Source organism: Hevea brasiliensis, chromosome 3 (genome assembly GCF_030052815.1).
Source record: "Hevea brasiliensis isolate MT/VB/25A 57/8 chromosome 3, ASM3005281v1, whole genome shotgun sequence".
NCBI classification, from domain to species: domain Eukaryota; kingdom Viridiplantae; phylum Streptophyta; class Magnoliopsida; order Malpighiales; family Euphorbiaceae; genus Hevea; species Hevea brasiliensis.
This window is the reverse complement of record NC_079495.1, coordinates 71,530,084-71,542,959: the sequence shown is the minus strand read 5'-3', so window position 1 is coordinate 71,542,959 and position 12,876 is coordinate 71,530,084. Positions and strand designations below refer to the sequence as shown.

General features: G+C 36.2%; 1 protein-coding gene across 1 annotated transcript; it reads right to left on the bottom strand.

Annotated features, from left to right (window-relative positions):
* Positions 1 to 833: 833 nt before the first annotated feature.
* On the bottom strand, positions 834 to 1,864 carry LOC110643531 (calmodulin-binding protein 25). Its single transcript, XM_021795941.2, has one exon. The coding sequence runs from the start codon at positions 1,707 to 1,709 to the stop codon at positions 996 to 998; it is 714 nt and encodes a 237-aa protein (XP_021651633.1). The 5' UTR covers positions 1,710 to 1,864; the 3' UTR covers positions 834 to 995.
* Positions 1,865 to 12,876: the final 11,012 nt, after the last annotated feature.

Sequence of the window (12,876 nt, the reverse complement as noted above, 5' to 3'; positions counted from 1 at the left end):
CTACAATTTAGTATGAGCTCCATAAGAGTTATGGAAGACACATCTGTGAAGCTTAATCAAATAAATGGGGGAGATGAACGAAGGAAAATATTTTGAAGAATTGCGAAGTCAAGTTTTTGCAACTTGAAAGAATTGGGAAAAGAGGCAAGTTAGGGGGGCTTGAGATTTTTTTTTTTTTTTAATTATGCAGAGATTTTAGGGATGGAGAACATGACTTGAGTTATTTTCATTGCAATCGCAATCATGAGTAATTTATGAGTCAATGTTAGACTTACAAGATTTTTTTTCTTTTATTTTTTATTAAAAACATATATTTCTTATATTTGTACAAAGTACAATTGTTTCATTTGAAATACATATGAAATTATTATAGATATTTTAAAAATGGATTTATATTTACATAATTTTAATTTAATAAATAATTTACATTAAATATATAATTAATATAGTAATAAAAACTGAAAATTTAATTTAGTAATAAAGGCGAGAACAAATCATTGTAAGTTTTCTTTTTATTACGGAATCAACACAAGTGTAGCGTATCTATCTAGCACCTTCAATCAATCAAAATCATCGCCTATAACTACTGCACCGTTTTTTCACCTAAAATACAAATGCCAGCCCAAAATGCACGATTTGTTGAACCTTTACTTCTAATAAAAAAAAAAATTTCATATGAATATGCTTTTTTCATTTATTTTGATTAATAATTTAGTTATTTTTATTGTCTTTTTTTTTTACATTAAAATTTACTATAAAAAAAATTCTGAACCACGAGATAACCAATAGCCCAAGGTTTGAGTAGGTAACTTGGTTAGAAGCACAAGTTTCAATAGACAATAAAAAGTAACTAACTAAATTATGTAAATACTTAATGGACAAGAAAACAACTAAACCATACAGGCCACCCCACTAAAATATACAATCATTCTCCACCGCATAACTACAGGCCTCCATAATAAAATTTCAAATATCAAAAAATAAAAAAAAAAGTGCTAATTCCACGAATCCAGTGTTGGAAAGCTAGAACAAGTCTCATAGTCTAGCCCAGGACCAGGCCCTCCATCAGTTACCGCGGCTTGTGGAAAAGAAACTGTCCCCGACCCACTAACAGGCCCGGAAATCACGCCCGAGCCAACAACCATTTGCTGTTGATGATGGTGATCCAGCAAAAACGCCGACGTATCTAGGGTCGGCAAACACCCTCCAGGGCCATGCAACCGGCTACCAGGTCTCTGTGGCTCCGGCTTCAGCACTGGTACGGCGGAAAACTGAGCGTTACCGAATCTAACACCGGTCACCTGTTGCACCATCTGCCTAAAGTTGGCCGGATCCGCTGTTATGAACGTAGTCTGAGAGCGCCTAGACGAACGAGACTTACGTTTCGAAACTTTTGCGGTAGCACCTGGGATACCGATCCCGTTTCGGTAGCGCTTGGGAGCTGGCGTTTCAGGGTCAGAGCCAGAAACGTTAGAGGCGGTAGGAGTAGGCGGCGGTGGTGTTTGGGAACTGGAAACGAGGTTGAATATGGAATCGGAAGAAAGGGTTTCAGATATGGAGAAGGAAGAAGAAGAGTTAATATTATTAGAAAATGATTTCTTGAGGGCTTTAGTTAGCGTCTCGTTATCACGAGCATAAGCTTCAGAAATCCATGAGTCAGTAAAGGAAGGTCTAAAGAAGAAAGGTTCAAAACTCTCAGATGAAGCCATGCTTTGAAAGCAAAAATAACAAGGTGATATCTCAAAGCATTTTGTGAAGCTGAATAAAGTTGACTCAGAAGAAAGATGGGAGGGAGTAAGAGAGAAGATAAGGGGAGACTAAATAGGGCGGTGAAGGGGTAGAGAAACCGCGTTGTTAAAGGAAAGGAAGAACACGCGTCAGCGGTACGGAGATTAAGGAATTTGTTTAACTTGATAAATCACTGTTCTTTGTACAGTGTGATCTCTATAATGCCCCTGCCTTGTTATTATTATGAGTGGCGTCAGTCAGACTCACAAGTGAAGCGAGCCCTTTGAGCCTTGAAGATCAAGCCGCGTTGCTCGCTGTCTCCACGCGTCCCATATCATCCTCACTTCATCCTATGCGCTCCGCTACCGTCAAATAATAATAATAATAATAATAGGAAAATCTTTGATTTATTTTATTGTGTGATGGCTCATAAAAATCTAAGGCAAAGTTGTATTTTTTTTTTTTGGGCATATCCTCTTTTTGTAATTAAAATATCAACAATTTTCTCATGCACGCAACAACGCTATTTTTTAGTCCAAAAAAAAAATCTAAACCCTAAGTACTTTTTACAAATGCATTTAATTCTTTTTTTAGATTTAATTTTGAAACTTTTTTATTGCAGCGCATAATCAAAATTAAATCTTAAATATTAATGTGGCATTAGAGTTGATAAAAAAATAATAATAAATCTAGCGTTTGTTATCATTAAATAATAAAAATTGTTTCAATTTTAATTCAATCTAAATATTTATTTTATTTATAGTGAGTTGACTCATTGAACTCAAATTAAATAAAATTTAATTATTTAATGTAACAAATTGTAATTATATTTATTAGACAATAATAATAATTTTTTTTATCTATTTGAATATTAAAATTTATTATTTTAAAAAATATTTTTATACACCTAAGATATTTTTATTATCATAATTTAAGAATAGTGAAAATTATATTTTTTTAATTATTTTTTTATATGAATAAATTTCATCTTTCTATATTACCTTTAAAAAAATTGAGAGATTTTATTTTAATATTTAATTTAAAAATAAAAATGTTTAATTTAAAATTTTTCAAATTTATCCTATCATTTTAATTCTACTCAATTTATTCTAAAATAATGTCATACTTTACCCCAGTTCAAGACATAACATGATCCCGTAATATACCTAATGAATTATCGAACTTTACCTACCGATAACCCATTAAATACACTACAAAAGATTTTAAAATAATTTTCTTACTTTTTGAAGGTGGTGAGCATTTCTAGCAGGTATTAAAAATATTTAATTGAAGTTCAAAAATTAAGTAAAATTTTTATCCATTTTTATTTTTCTGTAAATTTCGAAAAAATTTCGGCAGAGTGTTGGTTGTATTTAAGAAAACAAAAAATTTTGACCTGTAGAAAACACTTTCAAATATTTCACTTCATCAAAATCAACCACCAACACAACTCAATTCATTACATATTTACTCCATCTCCACAATTCAATACAAATTTCCACAATTCATAATTCTCAACTCAAATGTTTTCAAAAATATCATTGAATATGTGACACCCCTTACCCGTCTACAGTGTAGCCGAGCAAGTGATGTCACTCAGTGTGTCGGAACATCAATTCATGTTTCAATTTCAATTAATCCCTTTTTATTCATTTATTTACAATTTTTGATAAATCTAAATTTTTTCGCAAATTTTATAGAAAATCCGGCAGAGTACCGGCTATAAATTGGAAAACAGTTCTTCTGAACCTGTTTAAAAACACTTCCAATAATATTTTAATCTCACTCTCAATCAACCACCAATATTTTTCATCCATTTCTCAAATCAATTCAATATCTCAAAATTTACATTTATCTCATATCACACCAAATTCAATGTAAAATACTCATATTTATTTCTAAACACAGTTCATAGATAATTACAGCAAAAATATAATTACATGAGTTTATAATGTACATAACAAAATTTTACAAAATACAAAATATCAAAATATCAAAATATCCTAGATGGCCTAATGTCCTACCAAATGCACTGCAATGTGAGGTGACTCTGAACTCTGAGTGCAGATATGATGGCTCACCCAGTATGCGGTCTGCTGGACTCCCCAGCTACGTCTCCAGTACCTGCGCGTGGCAAAAGCGACGCGCTAAGCAATTCTGCTTAGTGGTGACAATATAAAATAAAATAAAATATAATATAATATAATATAATATAATATAATATGTAGAATGTATATTTACATTTCTGAGTAGACTTAGTTTCTGATATTTATTACAGTGTTATTCGATTTAAGTTTGATAAGATTTATTAACATTGCCCGAGTAACCTAATTTACTCAACTGGACTGGATAAACGGGTAAACTGGCACTGGGTACTAAGTACCTCGGACCATCACACCATCGGTCACATTGTTGTGTCTCCAGGCAATGTAATGCACCTAATAAGCTGTAATAATTATCGGGGATTAAACCCAAGTATAACAACTCAATATCCTAGCCAAAAGCTATTATGTTACAGAATGGCATGGGAAGCCATGAAATACAGAATGGCATAAAGCCATATGCAGTACTGCTAACAGAACCCTATTGGCATGCCAACCTATCCAAACCAATCACATTAGGCCTACTAGGGCATTTAACACTTTTAATTTGTGTAATTCTTTGAAATTAAAATTTTTATGACCACTATTCATTTCATTAGTCAACCAAACTGTTGACTTTTGCATTGACAATATGTAATTTAGTTTAAATATCATCAATAAACCACATTTTGCATTTAAAACTTGTTGGTATTTGTTGCCAATACCATTTCTAAGCTTAATGGTAATGAGACAAAATTTTCAGTTTTCATGCTTTGACTTTACTGTTCCATTAGTCATCTTTGCAGTGAAAATTTGGAAAAGTGATCAACATGAAAGTTGTTCCTTATTTTTTCTAGATGAGTTTCGTTTTTTGAATCACTCCATTTGGAGTTTTGTAGCTCAAGTTATGGCCTAAATACCATAACTGGCCGGATTGGACAGATTCCAAATTTCTGGTCAAAACTGGTTCTGCCAGATTTGGTAGTTCAAGTTGGGTTGGCAATTTGACTAGGTTATGATCATAATTTGGGTCAGGTTTCTTCATGAAAGTTGTTGGTCTATATGTCACCTTGTTGCTGGTAAAATTTCAGGTCAATTGGACCTTTCTACATTGAGTTATGGCCAAATGAACAAACACTGTTCATTTGGTCATTTTGCCCAGACAGAGTGCAGGTCACCCGGATTAGGGCAAGCTTTTGGTCAAGTTGGTTTGGTTTTCTGGGCATGGTTTCTTCATCAAAGTTGTGCCATTATGTGTCTAGTTTCAAGTCCAATTGGCCAAACACCAGTTGAACCTCTACAATTCAAGTTATGGCTATCCAAATAGGCTGGACTCACAGCCAAACCTGCAGGTCACACAAGGCAGCCACTCCAACCTCAAATCCCACAACCCAATTCACTTCATTTCTGATTCAAACCCAACCAAATGGCCACTAATTGACCATTAAAACCTACTTCCCTCATCACAAGATCAAGGTCTCATTTCCCCACTCCAAACCCTAACTCAACATTATCAAACATGCATTTTCACTTTATTTCATCAATCTACTTAACAAATACATATTGTGGGCAGCCCTAATACCCTTTTAACTTCATTAAATTCAATACCATCAAACCCTAACCATGGCTGCAAAAAATAAGGGATGGCATACCAATGTCTTTCCTCAAGTTTCTTTGTCATTTAATCACTAATATAGTGTTTAAACATGAAATTGAATTAAAATTTAAGGTTTTAGTCACTAACCTCTAATGGAGTGATTTTCCTCCTTTCTCAAAGTCTTGATTTCCTTTTTCTTTTTGCTCCCAAAAGACTTGCCAAGAGGTAAGAACACTTTTTTGTGTTGCTAGGTTATGATTTTGTTGGGTAGAAATTGGTGAATCAAGCTTTGAAAAGCTTGAATATGCTTAGCTATGGAAGAGGTGGTTGACGGCAAGGAAGGTGGGAGAAGCTTTTCTGATTTTGTTTCTTCATTTTCCAGCCCATTAAGTCTCTTTTAAATTAGTTTAGGCCATGTGTCAACCTTGGATTGGTGGAGAGAATTTTAATGACATCATGATGATGTCATTATTCCATTTTCTTTCAATTTCTCACCATTTCTTGTCTATTTAATTTCAATTAAGTTTTTAACAACATTTATTCATATTTTATGTCATATAATTCATTTAAATAAATGGACAAGTTGGTCAAAAATTATCTCTGAAGACGAAATGACCAAAATACCCTCTGTTTGGCTTACCGAGCCAAAATTGTGTGTACCGATAGAAAAATTTTTCTAAGTATTTTCTTGGCATTCTAATGCCATAAGAACCTCAATAACCCTTCTCTGGAGTCTCAAAAATTATTTTATAATTTTTTTCCCCTGGTCTAGGGCCGCTAATGGCCTTCACCGTCACTTCCCTTTCGGGTTACCCATCCCTGGTGTTTCGGCTCGTTTAACCTTAGTGTATTTGATTTCTAAAATTTTTCCTAAATTTTTCTTATTAATATTTGAGTTAATTATAGTCCCTCACTTTAGTTTAAATATTTTTCCATACATTCTAGCTGTCCGGACTGACATTGATCACCGGAACAGTAGACTGTACGGACTAGCTAAAGTGAGGATGTTACAACTCTTCTCCTCTAATAAAGATTTCGTCCTCGAAATTTACTTGATGCAAACAGTTGAGGGAACTGTTGCCTCATCATCTCTTCACTTTCCCAAGTTGCCTCCTCGGTGTTGTATTGCTTCCAAAGCACTTTCACCAGTGGAATCTGCTTATGCCTCAACTCTTTTACTTCCCGAGCCAGGATTCGTATGGGTTCCTCTTCATATGTCAAATCCGGTTGTACTTCAATTTCTTCCATGGAGATGACATGTGAAGGATCTGAGCGGTATTGTCTTAGCATAGACACATGGAACACATTGTGGATCTTATCCAGCTCTAGTGGTAAAGCTAGCCCGTAGGCTACTGGTCCCACACGTTCAATGACTTCATATGGGTCAATAAACCTAGGGCTCAACTTACCTTTTCTTCCGAACCTCAATATTTTCTTCCATGGTGAGACTTTGAGAAACACTTTATCACCAACGGTATACTCTATCTCTTTTCTCTTCAGATCGGCATAAGACTTCTGTCTATCGGAGGCAATCTTCAGGTTAGCTTTGATTATTTTCACTTTTTCCTCAGTCTGTTTCACCAGGTCTGGCCCTACCAGCTTATCTTCGCCCAATTCAGTCCAGCACACTGGAGTTCTACATTTCCTCCCATACAGTGCTTCATACGGGGCCATTTGGATGCTAGCTTGATAGCTATTGTTGTATGCAAATTCTGCCAGTGGAAGATATCTATCCCAACTTCTCTCAAACTCAATGACACAACTCCTCAAAGATATCCTCAAGGACGACATATATTTCATGTTATTATTATCATTTCAGTTCAATATTTGCATTAGTTCAATTGGTTTGATTGTTTACCGGATTACTCTTTACGATTGCCCATCCGCTCGAGGATGGAAAGTCATCTGAAATGGAGTTGTGTACCCAAGGATTCATGCAACTTCTTCCAGAATCTTGATGTAAACCTTGGGTCTCGGTCAGATATGATAGAAAGTGGGATTCCATGCAGTCTAACTATCTCACTGATATACAATTCTGCTAGCTTCTCCAGTGAGTAGTCAGTCCTAACTGGCAGAAAATGTCTTGACCGTCAATCTATCCACTATTACCCATACTGCATCATGCTTTCTTTGGGTGAGGGGTAGACCACTAACAAAATCCATAGTGACCCGGTCCCATTTCCATTCAGGTATGTTTATAGGCTGTAACAAACCCGATGGAACTTGATGTTCTGCCTTAACTTGCTGACATGTCAAGCATTTAGTCACATAGTCAGCTATATCCCTCTTCATACCAGGCCACCAATAATGAGGCTTCAAATCATTATACATTTTTGTGCTCCCCGGGTGCATAGCATAAACACTAGTGTGTGCTTCATTCAGAATATTAGTCTTCAGTTCCCCATCATCTGGTACACACACTCTTCCTCTGTAGTATAGACACCCATCTGCTTTCACCTCATATTCAGTTTCCTTCCCCTCAAAAATTTTACCCACAATGGCCATTAGTTTTTCATCTGCCCTCTGCCCATCTTGTATTTGCTGTAGTAGGGTTGGCTTCACTTGCAACTCAGCCAAAATAGCTCCGTCTCGAGCTAAGGACAGACAGGCATTTAGTGATCTTAAAGCTGTGATGGACTTCCTGCTCAAAGCATCAGCCACTACATTTGCCTTCCCAGGATGATAATCTATCACACAATCATAGTTCTTCAGGAATTCAATCCATTGTCTTTGTCTAAGGTTGAGCTCCTTCTGGGTTGGCAAATATTTTAAACTCTTGTGGTCTGTATAAATGTAACATTTTTCACCATATAGATAATGCCTCCATATCTTCAGTGCGAAGATGATTGCTGCTAATTCCAGGTCATGAGTAGGGTAGTTCTGTTCATGTGGCCTTAATTACCTGGAAGCATAGGCAACTACTTTCCCCTCTTGCATCAATACACACCCTAGCCCATTATGCTAGGCATCACTATAGACCACAAAGTCTTTCCCCGACACTGGCTATGTTAACACTGGTGCTGTAACATCCTCTCGGTAGCAATTCCGTACATCATACTGTTCCGGTGACCGGTGTCGGTCCGGACAGCTAGAATGTCCGGAAAAATAATTAAATTTAAGTGAGGGACCATAATTAACTCAAATATTAATTTCTAAAATTTAGTAAAAATTTTAGAAATAAAATACAGTTAAGTTAAAAGAGCTGGTGCCCAAGCGATGGGTAACCAGAGGTAAGTTGCGGTTCTCGCAACGAGGAGCCCTAGACCCGGGGGAAAAATCATAAAATAATTTTTGGGACTTCAGAGAAGGGTTATTGAGGTTCCTATGGCATTAGAATGCCAAGAAAATATTTAGAAAAATTTTTCAATCGGTACAGTCAATTTTGACCCGTTAAGCCAAACGGAGGGCATTTTGGTCATTTCGCTTTCCGAGGTGATTTTTGGCCGACTTGTCCAGTTGAGTAAATAATTAATATAACATAAAATATGAATAAACATTACTAGAAATCAAATTGAAAATGATTAGTGGAGGAAAGGAAAGAAAATGAAGAAAAAGCTCAATTATGACATCTTGATGATGTCATTTACAAATTGTGACCAATCACAAATAAGCTACCATTTGACTAAACTATTAAAAGACATAAATGAAGACCAAAATAACACAAATTACAGCAGCCATTCTTCTTCTTCTTCTTCCCCAAAACGTGACTCTTCCCATCTCCCTCCATTGATGAGCTTGGTATGCTCATGAAACCCTAAACTCCCACCATATTTCCTTGAGTTCCCAACACTAAATTTTACCCTAGAACCTTGCTTAATATTTTGGGAGCTAAAAGAGGAGAAGAAATTGAAGTTTTGGGTTGGCTTGGATTTAAGCTACAAGAGGTTAGTGCACTATATATCAAAAACTCTTTAATTTCATGCATAGGAACTTGAATTTAGCAAGAATTTGTAAATTAAGTGGATGAAATTTATGTATATGTACTCCATAAATTTCGGCTGCCCTAGGGAGAAATAGGATTGAGTGTTTTTGAATGGACTTGGAATGAATTAGAAATCATGAATAAAGTATATAAACATAAGGAAATGAGTTAGTTAGTCAACTAGGGTAACTTGTACAAAATCTTGAATTTGAGCTAGGGTTTTGGGAGTAAAGTGTGGACTTGGATTATGAATTGATTAGATAACATTTTAATGGTCAATTAGTGACCATTTGAGGTAGATTGACCAACAAATGGACTGAAAAATGAGATTGCAAAGTGAGGTTGCAAACTGCCCTAGGACAGCAGCATAGGGACTGAAAATTCAGTCCCTTTGCACTGCCATAACTTGGGCTGTGCTAGTCCAATTGGTGTTTGGCCAATTGGACATGAAACTAGGCTTATAATGGCACATTTTTGCTGAAGAAACCATGCCCAAAAGACCAAAGCAAGAGGACCAAAACTTGGCCCCAATCTGATACCCTGAAACTGCCTCTCAGAGAATTGACCAAATGAACAGTAACTGTTCATTTGGCCATAACTCACTGTAGATTTGGTCAATTGGCCTGAAATTTTTACAGCAACAAGTTAAGACATAGACAAACAACTTTCATGAAGGAATCTACCCCAAATTATGGCCAGAACCCATTCAACCAAGTGACTCAAGTTACTGTTCATGCACTATAGATATGGTAAATTTCTGCAGAATGCATATCCGGACAGCTTGGGTTTTTGAGCCATATCTGGAGCTACAAAACTCCAAATGTAGTGATTCAAAAAAGGAAATTCAACTAGACAAAATAAGGAACAACTTTCATGTTTTACATTTCTTCAAATTCCAACAGTAACAGTGTCCAATGGAACAGTGAAGTTGACTCACCAAAACTGAAAAATCTGCTCCTTTGGTTTAATGCTTGGAAATGGTATTAACACTTAATGCCAACAAGTTTTAAACACCAAATGTGGTATGTTGGGAGTGCCAAAGTCAATGTACACATTTTTATTCTAAAAGTCAACATTTTTGTTGACCAATGAGGTGAATAGTGACACCAAAACCAAAAAAATTGGCAATTTTGCCAAAATGACCTAAACTTTGAGAAAGTGACCAAAACTAACAAGTTTTGAATACAAAATGTGGTATGTTGGGAGTATTAAAACCAATGTACCTATTATTTATGCAAAAGTCAACATTTTAGTTGACTAATGAAATAAATAGTGACATGAAAACTTGAAATTCAAAAATTGTGAAACTTAAAAATGCAAAATGCCCTAGTAGGCCTAATGTGATTGGTTTGGATAGTTTGGCATGCCAATAGGGTATTGTTTTAGCAAGATCACGAAAGGAAAGGCTTTATGCTGTATTCATGGCTTTATGCCCGTATTCATGGCTTTTATGCCGGTATTCATGGCTTTTATGCCAATTATGTGATATCATGGCTTTTTAGCCATACCGATCGATACGTGGTTGGCGCTGCGTCCCATGGTATGACGCCCGAGGCACCGCGTGTCCAAGCCAACAACCCGTTATCCATCCATCGTCTAGTATAGGTTACTTGGGCATGGAAAAGTATAATCAGTAAATGAACCGATTGTTAAAGAAAATACGAAAATTAAATATCGTGAATGATTACGATAGAAAACAATGAAAACTTAAAATTCATGAAGAAGTTAATATCATAAAACGTAATTAGCCCTCGACTAAACACTAAGTTGGTAATTATTCATTTCTTATGAACACAATGGCTAAGAAATTATGATTTTTATATTTCATATTATTTCTTTCTATTTTATTATTTGCACCACTAAGCTTTATGCTTAGCGCGTCGCTTTGCAACGCTGTAGGTATCAAGATTGACAGAGCGCCAAGAGACCACGATTCGTAAGGCGGTTCACGATTCGCATAGTGTCTGTGTCACCTCACCGTCGCAAGATGCATTGGTAGGACGCTAGATGTCATTTTGGTATTTTGTAATTGATTTTATTTTCTCATATGTATTTGAAACTTATGTAATGTATTTTGATATTCATGTAAATAATGAAAAGTGTGGTTGTAAATGGAAAAGTGAATGTTTATCTATGATTTATGCATGGTATCATATGAGATGGATGAATGAGAACTGAGATTGAACATTGTTGAGAATTTGATAAATGGAGTTGAGATGATGGAAAATGAATATAGGAAGTGTTTTTCACAGGTTCCGAAGAACTGTTTTCTCCATTTTTAGCCAAGACTCACGGATTTTCTATAAAAATTTTCGGAACCTCAAATAAATAGTAATTTCGATAAATGGCTTAAAATGAATTATATTTCACAAGTTATATTCAAAACTATGATAAAAATGAATTAAGATAAAATAGAGTGCTCCGGCACACTGAGTGGCATAACTTGCTCGGCTACACTGTAGTCGGGTAAGGGGTGTCACATTTAGTGGTATCAGAGCACGGTTTAGGCGTTTCTGGGCCTAGATTGAGTCCATACCATGCATTGCATTTGTAAGAGTCGAGGTGACACTAACGCAGATCTGTTTGTCTTTGTTAAATAGGATATGGACCCTTCATCGCAGAGGGCAGTGGAAGAAGAAGTAGTAAGTCATATCCCGACTGGGAGTGATATTGGAAATCGGGGAGATCCTGCTCCACCAGTGCAAGAGGTGCCTGTACAACCCCAACAGGCCTTGTTTGAGCAGATGACTGGATTCTTTCGACAGATGACTGGGGTTGTTCCACCATTGTCTCAGCAGAAATCACCTCTAGGAAAAATTAGGAAGTATGGAGCTGTAGATTTCAATGGTCGAAAGGAAGACGATTCTGCAGCGGTTAAGTATTGGTTAGAAAGGATCGAAAGAGTCCTCAAAGACTCCATTGCACACCAGAACAGAGTTTGGAGTGTGCAGTTTCGTTGTTACAAGAAGCTGCATATCGATGGTGGGATGTCGTAACCAAGGTAGTGCCACCAACAGACATAACTTGGAAATTCTTTCTGATAGAGTTCAGAAAGAAATATATTAGCTGTGTTCACGAAGAGGAATAGAAGAGGAGTGGTGATCAGCAAAAGAGGAAATTTGGACAATCTAGTAATAAGAGGCCGAGAGAACAGTTAAGTCAGACATCTGATCAAAGTAGGAGATCTAGACCTAGGCCTATACCCAGAAGAGATCAACCAGAAATACTAGTAGTGAGTGCGCCAGGATTAGCAAGAAAATGTGGCCATTGTAACAAGTGGCATAAAGGTGAATGTAGGGGATTGACTGGAGCCTGTTATAGATGTGGGGCCACAGACCATCGTCTGAAAGATTGTCCTAAGAGGAATTTACCATGGACCCAGACAGAGGCCGTGGAAGGACCAAGTACAACAGTAACACCACTTCCAAATGTCACCTAAGCCGGAGAGGAGCAAGAAGCCCCAGATGTGAATTTGAGGTAAAATATTTCTTTTATGATATGCCTAAGTGTATAATGATAGATTCGAAAAGACTAAATGGTACCATGTA